At 41.8% G+C, this 13,922-nt stretch overlaps 1 protein-coding gene across 1 annotated transcript; it reads right to left on the reverse strand.

Annotated features, from left to right (window-relative positions):
* Positions 1-12,805: 12,805 nt before the first annotated feature.
* Positions 12,806-13,651, reverse strand: LOC126161257 (E3 ubiquitin-protein ligase SIAH1A-like). The gene has a single exon (XM_049916997.1). It carries the CDS (start codon positions 13,649-13,651, stop codon positions 12,806-12,808), a length of 846 nt encoding a protein of 281 aa, XP_049772954.1.
* Positions 13,652-13,922: the final 271 nt, after the last annotated feature.

Below are 13,922 nucleotides of genomic sequence, written 5' to 3' on the forward strand. Positions count from 1 at the left end.
CGCCTACAGGCGTCCTGATGATATTATTTATTGTGTAGCTACCAGTTTCGGCGCTTCAATACGCCATCTTCAGGCCTTAGTTGATGCTGAGGGTTATCACGATATATATATATATATATATATATATATATATATATATATATATATATATATATATATACTGCATCAGTGGTAAACATAACTGGTTTATTTCAGTGCTGGGAGTGGTTGGCAATTGATGGTTGAAGTGCTGACACCATAGTTACAGACAGTCTGAGTCAACCAGTTATGTTGGCCAGTGATGCAGTGTATATATGGATCGCGATAACCCCTTCAGCATCAACTGCAGCCTGAAGATGGCACATTGAAGCGCCGAATCTGGAAGCTACGCAATAAATAAGATCATAAGGACGGTTGTAGGACTTCCATGTTCTTACAATCCTGGCACAATGGCTGCTGAGAAAAGAGCCACTTCCTTCTACCAGAGCACAATCTTATAGCTTACAAAGGAAGCAAGCGACATGTAATTGATTAATACGCCACAGAAGTGGCACGGAAGTTGGTGACGAGTCGCTAGATACAGTCTCTTGGATGCTTTTTGTAAATGATATTGACATCCACTAGGTAGAACACTGCATACAGATCAACAGTATATCCGCAGTGGCTACTCACAGCTATGGCGCACAAAACGGTTTCGTAGACAAAGGTGGCAATGGGCATAAATATTCCGGAGCGAGACGAAGTCAGCCGTCTTTCATCTAATAGAGAAAGGCCAACTTAAAGTGTGTGAGTAGTAGTTGGTGGCTATAATTAAAGTGTAGCTGCAGCGGTAATACGAAACCGGCTTTTGCTGAAAAAGAAAAATAGTTACAATTTTGTCTGTCAGGAGCAGATCTGGCACTGTGAATACAGGAGAGACGTTAAGAAATTTTTCCATATGTAATACAGGGTGTTTCAAAAATGACCGGTATATTTGAAACGGCAATAAAAACTAAACGAGCAGCGATAGAAATACACCGTTTGTTGCAATATGCTTGGGACAACAGTACATTTTCAGGCAGACAAACTTTCGAAGTTACAGTAGTTACAATTTTCAACAACAGATGGCGTTGCGGTCTGGGAAACTCTATAGTAAGCATATCCACCATGCGTAGCAATAATATGGCGTAGTCTCTGAATGAAATTACCCGAAACCTTTGACAACGTGTCTGGCGGAATGGCTTCACATGCAGATGAGATGTACTGCTTCAGCTGTTCAATTGTTTCTGGATTCTGGCGGTACACCTGGTCTTTCAAGTGTCCCCACAGAAAGAAGTCACAGGGGTTCATGTCTGGCGAATAGGGAGGCCAATCCACGCCGCCTCCTGTATGTTTCGGATAGCCCAAAGCAATCACACGATCATCGAAATATTCATTCAGGAAATTAAAGACGTCGGCCGTGCGATGTGGCCGGGCACCATCTTGCATAAACCGCGAGGTGTTCGCAGTGTCGTCTAAGGCAGTTTGTACCGCCACAAATTCACGAAGAATGTCCAGATAGCGTGATGCAGTAATCGTTTCGGATCTGAAAAATGGGCCAATGATTCCTTTGGAAGAAATGGCGGCCCAGACCAGTACTTTTTGAAGATGCAGGGACGATGGGACTGCAACATGGGGCTTTTCGGTTCCCCATATGCGCCAGTTCTGTTTATTGACGAAGCCGTCCAGGTAAAAATAAGCTTCGTCAGTAAACCAAATGCTGCCCACATGCATATCGCCATCACCAATCCTGTGCACTATATCGTTAGCGAATGTCTCTCGTGCAGCAATGGTAGCGGCGCTGAGGGGTTGCCGCGTTTGAATTTTCTATGGATAGAGGTGTAAACTCTGGCGCATGAGACGATACGTGGACGTTGGCGTCATTTGGACCGAAGCTGCAACACGGCGAACGGAAACCCGAGGCCGCTGTCGGATCACCTGCTGCACTAGCTGCGCGTTGCCCTCTGTGGTTGCCGTACGCGGTCGCCCTACCTTTCCAGCACGTTCATCCGTCACGTTGCCAGTCCGTTGAAATTTTTCAAACAGATCCTTTATTGTATCGCTTTTCGGTTCTTTGGTTGCATTAAACCTCCGTTGAAAACTTCGTCTTGTTGCAACAACACTGTGTTCTAGGCGGTGGAATTCCAACACCAGAAAAATCCTCTGTTCTAAGGAATAAACCATGTTGTCTACAGCACACTTGCACGTTGTGAACAGCACACGCTTACAGCAGAAAGACGACGTACAGAATGGCGCACCCACAGACTGCGTTGTCTTCTATATCGTTCACATCACTTGCAGCGCCATCTGTTGTTGAAAATTGTAACTACTGTAATTTCGAAATTTTGTCCGCCTGAAAATGTACTGTTGTCCCAAGCATATTGCAACAAACGGTGTATTTCTATCGCTGCTCGTTTAGTTTTTATTGCCGTTTCAAATATACCGGTCATTTTTAAAACACCCTGTAGATAAAGAATAGGATGTGAGGTAAAAGGACAAAGAAGTGAGAAAGGCATTATGTTGATACACGAAAAAATGGAACCATTAAGAAGGAGATTGGCGACATCAGTGAAAGCTGTTTGGTGTGTTTCTAAATCTGAAAGATGACGTCTATTCGTATTTCGCTCTAGTCGCGTAAGAGTGGAAACTGGAAATTCATGGTAAGTTTCTATTGGATCAAACTGCTGAGGTCATCGGTCCCTAGGCTTACACACTACTTAACCTAACTTAAACTAACTTACGCTAAGAACAACACAGACACCCATGCCCGAGGGAGGACTCGAAACCCCGACGGGGGGAGCAGCGCGGACCGTGGCAAGGCGCCCCAGACCGCGCGGTTACCTCGCGCGGCCCGCAAGAGTGGCGCTAGCAACGTGACTTTGAGGATGCAAACCAGGTTTGCTTTAAACAAAAACACGCTCTGTAATGGTCGTGGGCGTTAGTTACCTCCGAATTTGAACGCTGTGACTTGATGTTAGTCAAGAGTAAGACGACGAAGACACCATAATCAACAGCTCACTGAGTTTGAACGAAATAGTGTAGATGGCTACGAGAATCTGTCAGCGTATGGCTGCGGCCAATCATACTACTTATGCAGCAGAAATTCGAGCAGCGGTTGGCACCACACTTGCGCGACGAACGGTTATAAACCGCCCTGTAGCCGCATTCCACTGACCAGAAACCACTGCCATTTGTGACTTCAGTGGGTTCAATCGAAAGACCATTGGAGGTCTACGGGGAGATGTGTTACGTTTCCTAATGAAATCTGGTTCTGATTCGGTGCCAGTGGTGGCCGTGCGTTGCCTTATCCTACAATAAACCTGTCTGAGGCCTAGACGCACTCTGCCTATTCCTGGAGGGAACCATTTCTCATAACAGCAGGTTCACTCTCATGGTTATCCCACGCACCGTGAGTGCAAGTTTGTACGTCAGTCTGATGATTCGACCTGTTGTGTTTCCATTGATTAACAGCATTTCTCGGGGGTGGGGGGTTCCAGGAGGATAACGCTCGCCTAAATACCGCCGTTGTATCCATACATGCTGTATACGGTGTCGACATGTCGCCTTGGCCTGCTCGATCATATCTGTCTCCAATGGAGCGCGTTTGGGACATACCACGAACTGATATCCGGTACCTGTATGATACAATACATGCACCTTTGCAAACTGGCATTCAGCATTCTGTCGGTTTCACCAATTATTAATGCACCAGCATTCCAGATTTGTAATGGCTTTTCTCGCACTCAGATTAAGCTGTGAACTGGTGACGTTAATCACCTAAATATGTTGCCTAGTAAAATGTAATCCCCAAATTTCATTACTCAACATTAATTATTTCTTGGTGTTGCTATTTTTTCCTTTACTGTGTTTTTAATGACAGCCACTTACACAGTTCGTTTAGTTTGAGCACTGGTGACGTAGACGAGATGCTGTACTGCGCCAGATTTGCACCTCGTCACCAACAAAACTGGAACTAAATTTTTTGCAGCGTAAATCGGTTACACGTGAACGTATTAGCATATCTAGCAAGTTTCGCTGCCTTACGATAATTACACCCCACACTGAACTTCCGTGAGTAGTTGCAATTTAATTCAAATCACCGGGTATATATGTCCACCGATATGACTGGATGGTGAGATGAAGAAAAAAAAAAAAAAAGGCAGAAGAGAACTGAGAATAGGAAAAATAAGAGATGAGAAGAATGGTTAATAGCAAAGATAAAACTACTGGGCTACAGCGGTTGTGCCTTCGCCACCAAAATTCGACGCTAGTGTTAATATGAATTCGACTCCACCTCCGCCGCCGCTGCTGTTGCCACAGTAGCTGCCGCAGCTGAAGCTATCTCGCCAATGGCCTCCGCTGCCGCTGTAACAGCTACCGAAGTACCTCAGCTCTCTGGTTGCTGCCACTGCTGCCAACACCGAAGCATCACCCGCCGGTATCAGTAGACAGTCGTACATCCGGTGAGTCGTTCCATAAACTCTTGCTTGATGTCTGGGGTCCTTGAGGAACCCAAGGCTCTATTAATTACAAAGAATCACTTTTATCGTGGATGTAGGCTTTTCGTCTTACCGATATGGTTTTTATGGATTTTTTATGATAAATTGGCAAATTATTTATGGATGTATCACAGTTCGTAATACAATAATCTGAAATTTTTGCAGTGGTGGTCAGAAAATACCTCAGGCATAAAATATACGATTTTTAGTGTTACATTTCACCGTCATTACGAAAACAAAGACTTGGAAACAATGTTCCTTCTCGAATTTATATGTCCATCATTGCGCCCAGATCATAGAAAATACATACACATGATTTCTTGGAACAAATTCAGATGTAGGAATTGCGTTATGTTGAAGTAAGATCTGGTATTATATTCCACTTATAATGAATGCGCTTTGAAAGGGGTTAAAGACTCAAGCAGGCTTTAGCAGATTCACGTACGGGTGATGGTGGTAATGAATCATTTTTTGCGAATGCGGATGATACGACGCTGATATAGATGTGACAGAGGAAAATACACAGGTCAGAGAAGAGGTGGATGTGAATGAAAGTGAAGGAGATGATAATGATATTCAGGAAACTAGTGCCCCTACTCTTGTATACAGAAGTGGACAGATGGCATTATGACACAGTACCACCTGATGCGAGCAAATGGGCACACGAATGAACTGCTAATATTACACACCGCCTTAGAGGACAATTACAGACAATGGCTGATCCCCTAATACTTTCTGTCACTGACCACGTGAAATAGTAAGGCATACCAATAGTTGCGCACATCCATTTCTTCGGTGCTAGATTCTCTGGTCTACTAATAATAGCTGGTTTACACAAGGTATGTGGAAAACCTTTGAGTGGATTTTGCCCAGATGAGTATGGCTTACATATTTTTTGAGCCAAAATAAGCTTTCCAAGATTTCGTGATATGCTGATGTGCCTCCAGTTCTATGATACTCTTACAAAAGAAGCAAGAAAAGCCCTTTCTCGATAGACATATGAACCTATACGGGCTGTATTTGAATTTTTCGTTGTTTCGTGCATTTCATCTTATATTAGTTGGACCTTATTTTAGTTGATGAGCACCTGTGTACCTGCAGGGGACAGTGTCCATTCAAAGCGCACATTCCCTTAACCCTGGAAAGTATAGGATAAATGTTCAGGCTGCTATAGATTGTGCACAACTACATGAAGGATATCTGTTAAAGGAAGGGAAATAAATCAATGAAAACGAGTAGTATATGATTTAGATGATCACTTGTGGGGAAGTAGTATGAATATTACCACTGATATTTTTTTAAGAAGTTTGCAGCACATCATTATGATTATTATTATTTTTGTGGAAATATTTTACATTTTACCGACATATAGTTGCTTGAATTGCTTTAGAGTCAAAAAATACCCCATACATGTATTATGTTTTTCCAGAGCTGATATCATGTGAGGGTTAAGTAATGAGTGACATATGAGTGTTTGTTTTGCACTAAGTGTGACGATTTAAGAATGTGTGCAGAGGTAAATGTATAAAAGGGGTTAACAAGAATTAGTGGGAAAAGATTTACAGGATACAATTTTCAAAATGTAATACGTTATAGAGAATCTTTAACGCTTAAAATCTTTTACGTTTAGAATGTAAAACTGATAAGCACATGATGATTGTTATACTATCGTATATTCGATCATCTGATGCCTGATTTAGAGTGTAGAGTTGCAGATTTAAAACATAAATTTGAGCAGAGGAACAGTAGATTAAAATATTTATGAGTAAAATAGACTATTGGATATTTAGGCAAACAATCAGAGATTCAATAGTCCAGGAATAATAGGGAAGGGTACTTCACATCAAAGGTAACCTATGGAATGAAATTGTAAAAATGAAGGTTTTGTTTTGACCAAATATGACAGTTTAAACAAAAAAATTGAAACTCGCGTTAGGGAGCACCAAAACAGGAGAATGTAATTTGGAGAATAAGCTTAAAGATCAGGGTATAAATCTGAAACGTTGGACGTAATGCGTGCGATAACCTTAATAGTGGTGAACAAAGTACAAGGAAATTCATGTGGAACGTGATTTTTGGCGTCCATATGGATATTTCTTAATCTTTTGAGGAAATGGAAACCAGTTGTGAAGCTTAATCCGTTGGCAGATGAGATGGAGTATATTAAAGGATATAATTTATAGTGATGATGACAGATCAGCCGTGTACTCCACTTATGAGTGATGGGTGCAATTCTGAGGTGGCACGTTAATTGCGAATAACACATGTGGTCAGAGTTACAAGCATAATAAATAGTTGGAGAAATTCTGTTATAAATTTTGTGGACCATGAGGGATTGTAGAACAACCTCACATGAAAGTTGTAAGGTTAAGGCATACACGAACAGTGTATATGAAAGAATTTAACTGTTTAAACATATACGAGAATATCGTCTTTTCCAAACGAGAAAGAAAATACGAATTAATGAGAAAAATATTGTGTTTTCCATGTAAGAAAAAAAGAGAAATAATGAATAATTTTTTTGTATTTTCGTAGGTCCTTACAGACTCCCGGTTTAAGGGAAAAGAGTTTATTAGCTTAGTAAACCATGCATTGGTTATGAATATAATAATTATTAATGCATTAATCTACATCCGTTTTACACGTGAAAAGTGACAGAAAGAGGAGAGGCAGAGTTTCTTGCAGTAACATTTAAGAAAAAAGTCATAAGCTGGATGTCAGTTGCTAATAAGTAAAGGAATATGAATTCGATGAAATGAAGTATTGTTACATGTTGAAAAAGAGTCTTCTACTATAATGTCCAGATATGTTGAAATTATTATGTGTGGTGGTTACTGTGTGAAGAAAAACTTGTTGAAATACAGTGTAACACCTTCAAGTAGGCACTGTTTTGTGATTATTGTTCTTATCAAACATTAATAACACAGTCTAACAGAAATAAAAACTTAAGGTTCAAAAATAGCATTTTTGGAGCAAGCCATAGTGCTGCTCCTGAGGACCTGAGCCATGACATTATTTAAGAACAGACGTCCTTCCTACATGGTATGTCGTGTTCTAGGAAGCCATGAAGGTTGAGTCCATAGATGTTTTCTGACTAAGACATTTCGCGAAGTTTACACATATACCTATATGACTCAAGGCAGAGCATAGCACTTGTTTAATCTTTTTTTTTCTTGCAATGGAGGTGATTTTCGTGTACCAACACTTATTCGTTGTTGCCTTTTTCAGCAATGTTATATAATTGCTGTTAGACAGTGGTTCATACTCGAAGACTGAAAGCGGAAGGCGGACAATAGAAATCGAGTTCTTGTTGGAATGTTGAGCACTTTGAGTGTACAGGAATGTATAGTACAGAAAGTAATATTAAAATGTAACATGGAGTTTGCATTTTCTGGTAATTAACATAGGAACAGAAGTGTCAGACTGAATACTTCGATTAAATGAATGAGTAAAAATAAGTGAAGAATTTAAGGGTAACTAAAAAATGTAAATAATGGGAAATCTTATTGTCTTTCTATCTTTCAAACTGCAAACTTTGGAATCAGGACCAGAAAGCATTCCTGTTCTGTCATTTTGAATGATAAAAGACGTTAACAATTCAACTTAAACTGTTTAAAGGACCGTTCAGAAAGATTATGTAACAACTGAACAGTTATAGAATTAAAGAAAGATCCGTTTTAAGTACATACAGTACAAATATGTGTAGATGTTTGAGTATTATGCACTACAGTTTTATGATTTAGAACCAGAAAAGACGTTTATACGAGATATTTCCTTCACAAAAAGTTAAGTTTACGGAAATTCCCATTTAACGCAATCATGTTTGCAAATAGATGCGAAATGAAATGAGCGTGTGTGAACTGTGGTATGGAAGGCGAATGGCTGACTTCGGTTCGTTGGGAGAGCGGTTTATTGGTAAGGGAGACCGCTTATAGCAAAATGGTGCGACCTACTCTTGAGTACTGCTCGATTGTCTGGGATCACCAGGTCGGATTGAAGGAAGATATCGAAGCAATTCAGAGGAGAGCTGCTAGATCTGTTACTGGTAGGTTCGAACGACATGTAAGTGTTTGGTGATGTTTCTGGAAATCAAATGGGAATCCCAGGAGGGGAGGTGACGCCCTCTTGGAAAATCGCTATTGGGAAAATATAGAGAATCGGCATTTGAAACTGATTGCCGAACTATTCTACTACTGTCAACATACACTGCGCACAAGGACCACGAAAATAAGATACGAGAAATTAGGGATCATTCGGAGGCATATAGACAGTTGTTTTTCCCTCGCTCTATTTGCGAGTGGAACAGGAAAGAAAATGACTTGTAGTGGTGTAGAATACCGTCCGCCACGCACCGTACGGTGGCTTGTGGAGTATGTACATTGATGTAGATGTAAATGTCTGCAATCATGCATTACTAATAACGCTAAACATCCTGGAACTCTTATGGTAATGAGCCAGTTATTCATAAGAACGATATTTGATCTTGTGAAGCAGCATTAGATTCACGGTCAAACTGCCCTCTTCACCAGATTGCTACGTGTATAGTCCATTTTACCTCCCATCACTCTATTCTGGGGAAATAGAAGACAGTAACAAGGCAGTAACAATTCTTTACACTTAGTAATGACAATGGATGGTATACATAATTAATTCAGACTTTATTACTGTGAAATACAGAAACAAGTACTACCAGTTTAGATGAAATGTAATGACTGGCAAGTTCTTCCTCTCGTAAAAATAATATTGTAATGTACCACACAGTCTATCTTTGTGGCTTAGCAGACACTCATGCAAACCACCACCGTGTGATTGTAAAACTAAGGAACAAACCAGACCTGGGTCCACCCAGGCTGACTATGAAAACGGGGAACTACTTGGAGAAGAAATTACAGCATTTACTGCTATAAAAATGTTCTGTATTCAATATTTCTAATGAGGCCTTGATCACAGGATGAAGAAAATTTGCAAGCTGATTTTGTGCATGACGAAAGTACCACATATTTCTTTGTCTGTAGTAACTTTTTTTGTTATCTCTTCATTCTACTTTCTTTCTACTGTCCTGAAATTTAACTGCAAGGATGTGAAGGATCAGTTTCTATCAGCTCTAATGGTGTCCCTTGAATGTGACAGTAACGGTTGTGAGAACAATTTCCTTCTACAACCCAGATAATGCTCTTTCTTTCTTAAAAATATGTGTTTGGTGAACGAATGCTGATGATACAACAGTCATATCTATCACAAAGGTAAATAATGTCAATCCATTCAAAAAAAATACAGCAGAACTGTCTTCACCATGTAGTGCTACAACGATGAAAATTAATATTACGACGATGTCAAACCTTATTTTCATGATTTAAAGAAGTATTCATTATATTAAAAATGTAATTATAATTTTATTATTTTCATTTTTGTGCTCAGTATATCAAAGACTTTCTAGTGCACGGAAGAAATTAGCATTATTTGTACTACGAAACTATATATGATTGTTAAGGGTTAAGCATGTAATAATTCGATGTAAGACATTTTGTTGAGTCTGAATTTTGTTCTCGTACTGGTCGGTAGAGAAGTAAAAGTTCCTTAATCGATGGGAAGGTATAAAGGCTGTAAAAAGGAGAGAGAGAGAAGGTAAATACAAGTTATTCAAAACAAATATCTCCCATGTGTAACGTCTTGTCATTTCCTATAACTAAAAATTGCAAGGTCTAATCTGAGCCTGTCCTGAACAATAGCGAAGAACATTTATGTTATCATATATTTTCTTCGTTTGACCACGGTTGTGATTCGCATGTTTCTTTTTGTTACGCGACTTGTTATGAATATTTTCATTATACGCGCAAAAGTGCACACAGCTTTAATCGAACCTGCGTCTTTCGGAAAAGATAACTTATAATCAGTACAATTACGCGAATACCGTCTAAATCGCAACCGTGATCGAAAAAGTGTTTCCTGGACCAAATAATTCTTATAAAATGTGTATTTTCCAAAGCGAGCAGCATTGCACTATCGCTGACTCGCAACAATCGAAATAGTAAAATCAATGCTTAAATAAAATTGCCACCTTTTAATAATTATTATTATCCCATTAAATAAATAAATAGCAATTCAGTGGATATACAGTCAATAAACAGAGGCGGCAATTCAACCATCATACATGCTTTGATTTGATAATATTTCTTGACCTCTGAATTATTGTGAGTCTCTCGGCATTTTATTAACATTAGCCTTCACTTACTGTATATCTGTCTGTACATTTACTCCATTACCATCATGTGCATAACAGTGGAAGGATAGAGGTGCCTAAACAGTTACAAACCTACTAATTATGGATACATTCAAAGCTTCTAAGTAGCTTTTGGTCTGCCGACTGGGGCAGTTCAAGATCATTCCACCACACAAAAATCTCAATGATCACTTATATATAACAAAAACGCTAGGTAAGAAGATATTAAGGTTTAATCTCCTATTGATGAAGAGCTCGTTAGTGATGAAGCCCGAGTAGGGGATGGAAGGACAATGAAAACACAGAAAAGCTATATATGGATGGCCAGATAGGGATCTGAAACACCATCCCTATTACAAACATCAAAGAAAGTTTTACATCACCCCAGTTCCCAGACGATGACTGTGGATATTGTACCACAGACACAGTCCCTTTGACTGTTCAGAGATGTCACTAAACCCGCCCAAAGATGTAAACAACCATGCATGAGCAGCGCCTATTAGACGGTGGAGGTCCGATAGCCGATCAGTTCCAGTTATTCCACCAGGAAGGAGGTACACGGCTAGATATGTCTGTAGTTCAACCATGCCTCAACGGTCAGTAACGCGGTGCGATCGCGTCGGCATTGTTACTTTGTGCCATGAAGAGATTTCGACAAGGGAAGTGTCCAGGCGTCTCGGCATGAACCAAAGCGATGTTGTTCAGACATGAAGGAGATACAGAGAGACAGAAACTGTCGATGACACGCCTCGCTCAGGCCGCCCAAGGGCTACTACTGCGGTGGATGACCGCTACCTACGAATTATGGCTCGGGGGAACCTTGACAGCAACGCCACCTTGTTGCAAAATGCTTTTCGTGCAGCCACAGGACGTCGTGTTACGACTCAAACTGTGCGCAATAGGCTGCATGATGCGCAACTTCAATTTCGACGTCCGTGTCGAGGTCCATCTTTGCAACAACGAAACCATGCAGCGCGGTACAGATGGGTCCAACAACATGCCGAATGGGCCGCTTAAGACTGGCATCACGTTCTCTTTACCGATGAGTGTCGCATATGCCTTCAACCATACAATCGTCGGAGACGTGTTTGGAGTCAACCCGTTCGGGCTGAACGCCTTAGATACATTGTCCAGCGAGTGTAGTATGACGTAGGTTCCCTGCTGTTTTGGGGTGTGGGCCGACGTACGCCGCTGGTGATCATGGAAGGCGTCGTAACGGCTGTAGGATACGTAAATGCCATCCTCCGACCGATACTGCAACAATATCGGCACCATATTGGCGAGGCACTCGTCTTCACGGACGAAAATTCGCGCCCCCGTTGTGCACATCTTGTGAATGACTTCCTTCAGGACTATAGTGGCCAGCATGTTCTCCAGACATGAACCCTATCAAACATGCCTGGGATAGATTGAAAAGGGCTGTTTATGGACGATGTGACCTACTAACCACTATGAGGGATCTACGCCGAATCGCCGTTGAGTAGTGGGAAAATCTGGACCAACAGCGCTTTGATGAAGTTGTGGATAGTATGCTACGACGAATACAGGCATGCATCACTGCGAGAGGACGTGCTACTGGGTATTGGAGGGACCAGTGTCTACAACAATCTGGACCACCACCTCTGAAGGTCTCACTGTATGGTGGTACAACATGCAATGCTTGGTTTTCATGAACAATAAAAAGGGTGAAAATGATATTCATGTTATGATCTCTATTCAAATTTTCTGTACAGGTTCCGGAACTCTCGTAACTTGGGTGATGCAGAACATTTTTTGATGCGTGTATGAGTCCACTGCCTTACTACTGAGCCCCATTGCTCAGTACAAACACACCATAAACCAGTGACTAGAGGGCACCTCTTGGTCAAATGAATGAATAACAGAAAAGTGTGACAGAATTCTCTCTGTGCATGTACTCGCACAGATTTTAGTGGGTGTTGTGGTTTCTGCCACTAATCTTCTTACACCTTAAATTCTCACTGATATGTGATAAGTGGTGTCGATTTTGTGTCGGGCTATGTATTAACAAGACATTAGTAGGTCTGTGATAACCATAGCATCAAAACTATGCATCACAGTAATTAGAGGACTACAAATGTGTGGTTTCAACATTTGGCTCATACGGAGGCTCAAGCTTACGCAGTATGAGCACCCTCTCGCCATGGCAGAACTGAGAGATAGTATCATAGGGCACTTTGATGCAGTCACCGAGGCCGAATGTTCGCTGCAGGTTCTCATTCTGTGAATGGACAGCATGCTCGAAAGTCACAGAGTGGGCACCCTCACTGCGGGTGAGCCTGAACTTGTACCGGTAGAGCCTGCTACGTTCATGGGGGCCCACCAGCTGAATGGCAATGAACAGCTGACGCTCCTGGTAACTGAACTGCTTTTGGTAGACGAACATCTCACCCAAGGCCACAACGAGGTGGCGCACCAGGTCGATGCAGCAGCCATTCTTAGAGATGCGCCACGAGACACTGTTGCCCGCAGTGCTGGGGAAGCGCACGAAGTGTTGTGGGTGTTTGGCCTGGGTGTGCGCCTCCAGGTCGGCACGCTCGCCGTGCCATGAGCACGTGCCTGGCTGAACGAGGCAGTGCAGCAGGTGGTGCTCGCAGGTGCGGTCGTGTGCGGCCAGCTGTAGTAGCGGTGTACCGTCGTGGAAGCCGGGCTGCACTCCCTTTGCTAAAGGCACAGCAGCTGTCACCTGCTGCAGGTTCAGTGAGCAGACCAGCGGCGACATCAACACTTTGCTGCACACGTGGCACTTGGCACCATGCAAGCAGCAGGTGGAGCAGCTGCTGGAACAGCAGGTCACAGGTCCCAATCTGAGGAAGCTGCACTCCTGGCAATGCACCAGTTGCTGCTGCTGCTTCTTCTCAATGGCACCACCGCCATCCACCCCTGGCGATGGTAGCAGCCACACCACCTCCTTCATATCTACCACAAAAGGTCCCATTTCAAGATCAGTCAGAAAGGAGAACAAGGGAGCTTATAATAATTGTAATATAAGGAAGAAGAGTGTTCATCATGTTCCTCTACATGATTACTCTGAAATTCACAAATAAGTACCTCTCAGAGGTTCACAGAATCACTTTCAAGCTGTTTCTCTATTGTTAAACTCTCAAACAGCGTGCAGAAATGATTAACACTTGAATCCTCCCATGCAAGCTCTGACTTCTCTTATGTTATTACGATAATTTCCTCCT

The sequence above is a fragment of the Schistocerca cancellata genome, chromosome 2 (genome assembly GCF_023864275.1).
Source record: "Schistocerca cancellata isolate TAMUIC-IGC-003103 chromosome 2, iqSchCanc2.1, whole genome shotgun sequence".
In the NCBI taxonomy this organism is placed as follows: domain Eukaryota; kingdom Metazoa; phylum Arthropoda; class Insecta; order Orthoptera; family Acrididae; genus Schistocerca; species Schistocerca cancellata.

Coding starts and splice junctions, on each gene's coding strand:
- LOC126161257 (XM_049916997.1), bottom strand. CDS start 13,651: ATGAAGGAGGTGGTGTGGCTGCTACCATCGCCAGGGGTGGATGGCGGT.